The 8,542-nt window shown below is 41.9% G+C and overlaps 1 protein-coding gene across 1 annotated transcript; it reads right to left on the reverse strand.

The window, feature by feature from the left end:
- Positions 1-266: 266 nt before the first annotated feature.
- LOC126263622 (zinc finger protein 728-like) lies at positions 267-911 on the reverse strand. The gene has a single exon (XM_049960709.1). The coding sequence runs from the start codon at positions 909-911 to the stop codon at positions 267-269; it is 645 nt and encodes a 214-aa protein (XP_049816666.1).
- Between the last annotated feature and the right edge of the window lie 7,631 nt (positions 912-8,542).

The raw sequence follows: 8,542 nt of genomic DNA on the forward strand, positions 1-8,542 counted from the left end.
ATTCTGTCCAAAAAATATTTGTAGTGTTTCTCTCTGGCTGAATATACAATCATGTACAGAGTTTGACTCATGTGCCCTAGATTTTTTATGCAATGTTTCCAAAGTATTCTTATATTGCTTGAAAAAATATGGGAACTGGGACTCTACTGGTGAACTATATGGGGACCCCAGACATCATTTTAGGACTATCTCAATTGGCAGTGCAAAATAAACACATTACTGCAAGTGAAACAGAGTTCTCACAACAACACAGGAGCCACAATGACTCACGCGGAATCGTACACGGCACCGGGGAAGCAGAAGACACAACGACAGTTGTGCACCTTGGCGTGCTTGAGCATGTGGTCCTTGCGAATGAAGCCCTTGCTGCAGACGTGACAGACGTATGGCCGCTCCCCAGAGTGCAACATTTTGTGGCGGGCCAGGTGTGCTCTGTTAGTGAACCTCTTGGGGCACTCGTCGCAAGAGTGCCGTTTGCCGGCATCGGCTCCAGCACCGTGCTCCATGAGGTGGGCTCGGTATGTCGTGAGGCCGGGAAGCACCACCCCGCAGAGCTCGCACTCTAAGTATGTGCTGCCAGAGTGGGAGATGACGACGTGCTGCCGCAAGGTAGAGTCGCTGTCGAAGGAAACACCACAGACGGGACACACGCGTGCCGACTCGGGGGAGCCGTCCGGCGAGGCGACCGTCACCATAACTGCGGGTGTTGGAGGAGGAGAATGTTTCGACTCAGCTGCACATATTGTGATGCCGGGGTACTGAGACTGCAGTTTCTCGATGTGTCGGGGGAGAAGAACTGCCTCGCCTCTGCACTGACCGGCCGTGACGGGCGTCGACTGTGGCACGCCAGACTGCGGACGGGTTCGGCTCACACTGTCACGTAAATTCCTTTCGCAGACCATCTGCGGCATGATCCGGTAAGCATTCTGTCTGCCATTCCTGAAAGGGGTGTCATCAGGGGGGAAGGATGAGACGGTCTTTCGCGCAGCACCGCCTGTACCACTACTGTCAGGTGCGACAGTAACTGCAGAACTGGTAACACTTGTAGTCGGTACGGACAATGACTGTGAGCTGTCGCCTGACCTACGAGGATGCATGAGCTGCTGCTGCTGAAGGTGTTGCAGGCAGAGGTCGTGCTGCTCCTCCTGCTGTATTCGGTGCCGTATTTTGTGCTGCTCGTACACTCGGTGCTGGTAAAGGTACTGCTGCTGCTGGGAGTGTATCATATCCCATCTCATCTGGAATGCGAGTCTGTCCTGTGGACCATCAGGTACCCACGGTGGCTGGCAGCACTGGGACCCAAACAGCCTGGGCACATCGTGTCGCTGCCACTCGTACTTGTATGAGCAGAAAGGCTGTGGCACGTATGCTGGTGCTCTGCCTCCATCTGGCATCAGTTGTGGCTGCTGCAGCGTTGGTGGGCCCACCTGATATTGACAAACATTTTATCATATTAGTAACTTAAAAGTTATAAATATTTTTGTTAGTAATATAAAGTAGCAACTTAGTTTCATCAAAAAATCTCTCAGATTTGCAGATTTAAATTTCAACTTATGTGATCCAAGTTTTGTCGTACAGGTTTACTTGTCAGTACTTCTTGAGTTTCAGAACATGACTGCAAAAAATTCGAGATGTACAGAAAATACGCACTGTGAGTTTCGATTCGTAATATGGGCAGTGGCCCAATTGCAGAGTGCACCACTAGTGGGCAAGCATGTCAGAACACGGCACGTAATGGAGTGATGCTCACGGTCATGTGCTCAAATTTGCTAAATCTGAGTCTTTCTGATGGTTCAGTGATGTTCTCATACCGAATGTCAGGTGGAAGCTCCAACAGACAAAACAATTCACAGACAGTATGACATATTCTGTGTGTCTTATATGTTGTGAAGAAGACGTGCTGGCTGGTACCACCGGCAGAGGTGTGTCACTATGGTTTGCCGGGAGCCCCAAAAAGTCAACAACACTCGAGAGCACAGAACTGCAGCTACCGTTGGGCACATTCTACACAAACATTTGCATGTAAAGCCTTACCAGCTGTAGTCATTACTATTTGGGATAGTGATCTTCCTTTTGACTTTCAAAATTACTTGCAGTGACTGCTGGAGGAAGGTGCTTTTTCGAACAAGCTGGTATCCAATGAGAAATCCATGTTTCGTGTTTCTGGAAAGGTGAACCGTCATTTGGTCTTCAAAACTTTACAGACTTTCTTTTTCAGAGACAAATGTGACTGATTTTGTGGACCTGGATATGCTGCAGCATTGGAATATGCCACAATTACAGCAAAACAGAGGAGAAGCCATTTTGCAATAAGACAATGCTCCACCAGACTTTTTTTCAGATGTTCACGATTACCTCAAGGGCAAACTACCTCAGGATCAGAGTAGATGTGCATTTTGACACTTGTCTTTTTCACCAGCCACTATGCCTTAGGTCCATGCAATAAATTATTTTGGGTTTATGTCACAGATCATGTGTTTGTGACTCCGCTGTCAGTTAATCTGGAAGTGTTGCAGGGAATGATACCTAATGAAGTCACTGATACCATTCATGATGTTTACAAAGAGTTTGATCATCATACTGATGATTGGTGTGTCACAATGTGTGCCCGTATTAAGGGGAGTTAGAATGGAAAAAAAATTCTTTTTACATTTTTGGATTTTTATCTCATTATAAAAAATTTGTGTGTGTGTGTGTGTGTGTGTGTGTGTGTGTGTGTATTACTTCAAGATCTAATAAAATCAGTAATTTTTTTATATAGAAGGCTGTGGATTGGAGGTTAAATTACACATTTTTATTGGTAGCACTGTCAAAAACAGTGTTGTATCATTTCATAGTATAAACACGCACTGTATGTCGAACTGCTAACATTTTTCGGAGGAAAAGTGACAAATTGATTGGTAAATCTCTCAAAAAGTAATGTATGATGCCAAAACGAAGTGTTTTTAAAAACCGTGAATTTCATGGTAACAGATTTTTGAATAAAGGAAAACACTGTGTTCAACATGTGGCGTGTGAAGTTACTGACAATGAAATACAGGCAAACTCGTTAGCATCCAGCGAAACAGCCATTAGTGCTTCGAAGATTAAAATAAAATGTTGTGATACACAGTTTTCTCAAAATGAAAGTGATGTAAATGGGAGGTTAGGTTAGGTTGTATTTTGATAGATTTACACATCCTAACAAGGGTGTTAGATGAATGTGTGTGTTGTAAAATATGTGGAGGGCCAGTTAGTTTACTTGAAGAAAATGAGGTATTAAATGGACTAGTCAGGAAACTTTTAATTAATTTTGGAATTCTGGTAAGTGTAAAGATAATTATTTTGAAGTAAATGTTTGGTGGTTTTATGGATTGAGAGCTATTGGCAAAGGACACACTGCCCCAGAAACAATGTGTGCCATGATGAATATGCCACGCCCATAAAATCAACAAATATGCAGGATTTATTGGAGCTGCTGTGGAATCTGTTACATGAGAGTCAATTAATGGTGCTGCAAATGAAGCTGTTGAAATAAACTGAAATAAAATGAACTGACATACTTTTGATGGCACTTGGCAGAAGCACAGCTACAGTTCTAAGAATTCTGTTGCTACGGTGACCAGTGTGGATACTGGAAAGATAATAGATTTCCAGATTTTAACCAAACATTGTTATAAGTGTAAGTCAGGGAATGAAGAAGGGCATATCTCTGACAGAAATTATGAAGGGACAAGTAGTGGTATGGAGGCCGCTGCAACTACTGAAATTTTTAGTTGATCTGTGAACGAAAGGGGAGTGTGTTACACTATGTTCTTAGGTGATGGAGACTCAAAAGCATATAACAGTGTAGTAGCCACTCAGCCTTGTGGTGAGAAGATTATCACAAAAATGGAATGTGTTTGTAATGTCCAGAAGAGGATGGGCACCAGGATGAGGGAGCTGAAACAAAGTTTGAGAGACAAGAAACTTTCTGATGGTAAAACCATAAGAGGCTGGCTGACAGATAAAATTGATGAACTACAGCAGTATTATGGAATTCCCATTAGAAATAATACTGAGAATTTGTTGAAAATGAAGCATGCAATATGGGCTATCTTCTTCCACAGACTGCCAACTGATGAAAAATGAGTACACCACCTTTGCCCTCCTGGACCTGATTCATGGTGCAATTATGGCAATGCCCAGTACTCAAACAGTTCATATAGCCATAAACATTTCATTCCAGCAGCAGTCATGGATTTCATAAAACCTATTTACAGAGACCTGGCAAATCCTGAATTACTGAAGAAGTGTCTGCACAGTCAGGCTCAAAATCCCAATGAGTCATTCAATAATCTTATATGGACTCGCTTACCAAAAAAAGGTCTTTGTTCGAATGAAGATGTTGAAGTGCAGGGTCAGTCATACTGTTATTGCTTTTAATGATGGTAACATTGGTAGGGTGAAAGTGCTACAGCATATGGGAATTAATCCTGGAGCAAACAAACTGTATCAGACAACTTGAACAGATGGACAAGGTTTGCATTGATAAAGCAAAGTATACAGCACAGTTGACCACTAAGGAGTACAGAAAGTAGAAAAACCTTGGAAAAAGATTGAGAGGGTGATATACAGTATGGTGTAGGGTGCTTCTCAGTGACTAAAAATAAAAAATTAAGCACATATTGAGTTACAATCTTTTGAAACTTTAGAAACCATTCCTGAAAATTTACATCTTCTGTTGCACTTTTCTCTAAATCTCAGAAACCACTTCACATAGAGTATTCAGATTTTCAGGGAGTAGTAACATACATATCCTGAGTCTACTGAACCAAAGGAAGAACATAATGTTACGTATAATTAAAATTATTCAGGATAATGTACAAAAACAGATTTTAACCATGTAATTAAAAAATTATCTTTCCGAAAGCTGTGGATGAAATGCAATTGGTGTAATTCAGTAGACTCAGAACATAGAGTTTAATGTCCTGTAAAAGTTCTATGACAATGGCTACGGTGATTCCTGATATACAGGGAAACCAACTCACTAAATTTAAAGTTTATCTTCTGTATGTTTGCACTTTTCTCTGCAGTTTCTTCTGAAATCTCAGATCATTTGTGGCTAATTGAGGCTTTACTTTTTGTATACCATCTGTGACACAATCGCACCATTTCACAATGCAGTATCCAACTTCAAGCAGTCAGTGGTTATCTTGAGAATGAAGGCACAAGGTGTATGTGGTTTTTGTTGCATTGTGAACAATAAAAGTAAAATCAATCTGTTAACAGTTTTTTGTCATACGTGAAAGCAAGTTTTTCTTTACTAGTTTCCATTTCTTGAGTTGCCACATCACCTAACAGAGATTATTCCAGGTACAGCCAAACTATTAAATTTTACCAAAATTCATTATAAGTTGTCCTACACAATTCTGTGCCATGCCATGTCATTATGTGATAACCCTATGTATATGAGAAACGGGCAAGTAAACTTAAAAATGATGTCACTAGAATGCAATATCTGCAGATTTTGGCAGCAAAAAACAGATCACTTTTCAAGCTAGATGCTCTCCACACTACGGTCATTCTTGACTGTAAGCATGACATCCTGAGAAAGTTGGCAAAATATGAGAAGGTTGGCAAAGTACTACACTGCATTGAAATTAGTAAAAAATGACACAAAACTGAATATTCATTGCTGGTAGATAAAATGCCTGTGTGCAGATAAGGATGTGTAATTATATAGGTCATAAAATAAAAGAACACACCTGCACTTTTCAGTCAATTATGAACCAGCACAAAAATGTAAAAGTGAATATATTCCACTTTGAAAGACTCTGGCAGAAAAATGGTGAACCACCTTCACGTCTGAATCAATTATGAGTCTACAGCTATGTGACGAATTCTCCATCACACTCACAATTGTTGTGCAATGGGAAGTACCTCTCCAACCCAACAACTCCAGCCCAACAACTCACAGACAATAACAATTCCCAGAGTTGGTGAGTGTGCCTGGGATGCCACAACTGAGGAACAAGCATTACAATAATTCAGTGCATGTTGCCAATTAACATTCTCCCGCCCTATTTCTCAGAACTCCCAGGGTCTTTCAGAATGCCCTGACTTCTCCAATAAATTAATTATACCTCAGATTTCCTGATTTTCCTGACAAGTTACAACCTTGTAACCTGCCCCTGTTACCACTCACCACATTCTGTTCTATTCTCCTACTTTAGTTTGACATGTTTCTGAGCTATGACCCTAATGTCTAGAACTACACTATTTTTGGGCTGTCACACTTGCTTCAGTTTCTCTACTAGCAATAAATGAATAATATAATACTTAAAATGTAGGAAAAGATAGACTGCTACTTACCATAAAGAAGACACATCACGTTGCAGACAGGTGTGATTAAAGACACTCGCATACAGTTTTTGGCCACAGCATTCATCAGTAAAGAAAACACACACACACACACACACACACACATGCACACACACACACACACACACACACACACACACACACACACACACACACACATCTTGCGCACACCTGGCAGCAACTCCAGTATCTCGGGCTGCAATGCTGGCCTGAGATGCTGGAGGTGTGTGCGAGATGTGTTTGCTTGTGTGTGTGTGTGTGTGTGTGTGTGTGTGTGTGTGTTTGTGTGTGTGTGTGTGTGTGAGAGAGAGAGAGAGAGAGAGAGAGAGCATGTGCGTGTATGTCTGTCCTTTACTGACAAAGGCTGCGGCCGAAACCTGTATGTGAGTGTCTTTTAATTGCTCCTGTCTGCAACGTGACGTGCCTTCTTTATACGAGGGCAGTTCAGAAAGTAACCTCTGATTGGTCACAGTGCGGGTTGTGGGGGGAGTAGCAACGCCATCTGTGCATTCACGCACTCAACAGGTCAGTCGGCATCAAGCCGTGGTCGAGTGAACGTCGTACCTGCGCTAGTTTAGTTTTTGTGGCAGTTTGAAATGTGTGCTGCAATAGAAAACCCCGCCAAATGTGAAGTGCGCGCTGTCATAAGGTTTTTTACAGCCAAAGGATATTCTGCATTCTGCAGCAGCTATTCATCGTGAGCTTTGTGCCGTGTACGGACCAAGAGTTATGAGTGAAGGAGTTGTCCGTGAATGGGTACGTTTATTTAAAAGTGGACGAGAAAACGTTCATGATGAAGAGAGGAGTGGTAGATCATCATTGGTGACTGATGAACTCGTTCAGACAGTTGATGCAAAAGTTCGTGAAAATCGACATTTCTCAATGTCGGAGTTGTCTACTGGTTTTCCACAGATTTCTAAGACTCTCTTGTACGAGATAGTGACAGCAAGATTGGGTTACCGTAAGTTCTGTGCACGATGGGTGCCCAAAATTCTTACCGACCACCACAAAACTCAAAGAATGGCCTCTGCATTAGACTTTCTGTCACGTTATGAGGACGAAGGAGAACCATTGTTAAACAGAATCGTGACCGGTGACGAAACCTGGATTAAGTACGTGAACCCTGAGACAAAAGAACAATCAAAGATGTGGGCACATTCAAATTCGCCTACCAAACCAAGAAAAGCCTCGCAAGATTTTTCTGCCAGAAAACTGATGGCAACGGTGTTTTGGGATGCCAAAGGGGTGTTGTTGGTTGAATTCATGGAACGTGGTATGACCATTAATCAAGACGTGTACTGTGAAACAATAAAAAAGTTACGACGGGCTATACAGAACAAACGCCGTGGTATGCTGACTTCCGGTATCGTTTTTTTGCACGTCCTCACTCTGCTCGCAGAACAACGGCCCTTCTTGAGTCCTTCAAGTGGGACGTTATCAACCATCCACCTTACAGCCCAGACCTGGCGCCAAGTGATTATCACCTCTTCATGCATTTGAAGAAATGGCTCGGGTCACAGCGGTTTGATGACGACGAAGAGCTCAAAGATGCGGTCACAGGCTGGCTCCAGGCACAAGCGGGTGATTTTTATGCAGAAGGAATTTCAAAGCTTGTGAAGAGATACGATAAGTGCCTCAATCGCTATGGAGACTATGTAGAAAAATAGTGCAAAGATGTAGTTGTAAGATGTATATATTAAAATATTTTTATTTAACTTGGTGTATTTTTTTAAATCAACCGGAGGTTACTTTCTGAACGGCCCTCATAGTAAGTAGCAATCTACCTTTTCCTACATTGTTGATAGTCCTACCTGGAGTTTCCAGTGTTTGATTCAATATAATACTTAGATTTACATGAAAAACAATCTCTGGTGAGATTCAATAAACAGTTAATGGTTACCTTCACTTGCCCACAAAATGTTCATGTTCTGTGTGATTGAAAACTTTCACATTTGCACTCACACTTCAAATAATGTGATATGTTCATATGTACTAAATGATACAAGTGACTCACTTTACTTTAATGTGTAATTATAGGAAGTATCAAAGCAGCAAAGGGTATAATACCACAAAAAATTTGCAGATGTGGTGGAGGCTCCTGTAGAGGTGATGGATAGTGACTGTGCATGATGGGAGTAGGAAGTGCACAGGTTGAAAAGTTCTTTGAGATGGTGTTATGCATGCTGCTCTAGTTCCCAGT

Source organism: Schistocerca nitens, chromosome 6 (assembly GCF_023898315.1).
Source record: "Schistocerca nitens isolate TAMUIC-IGC-003100 chromosome 6, iqSchNite1.1, whole genome shotgun sequence".
NCBI classification, from domain to species: domain Eukaryota; kingdom Metazoa; phylum Arthropoda; class Insecta; order Orthoptera; family Acrididae; genus Schistocerca; species Schistocerca nitens.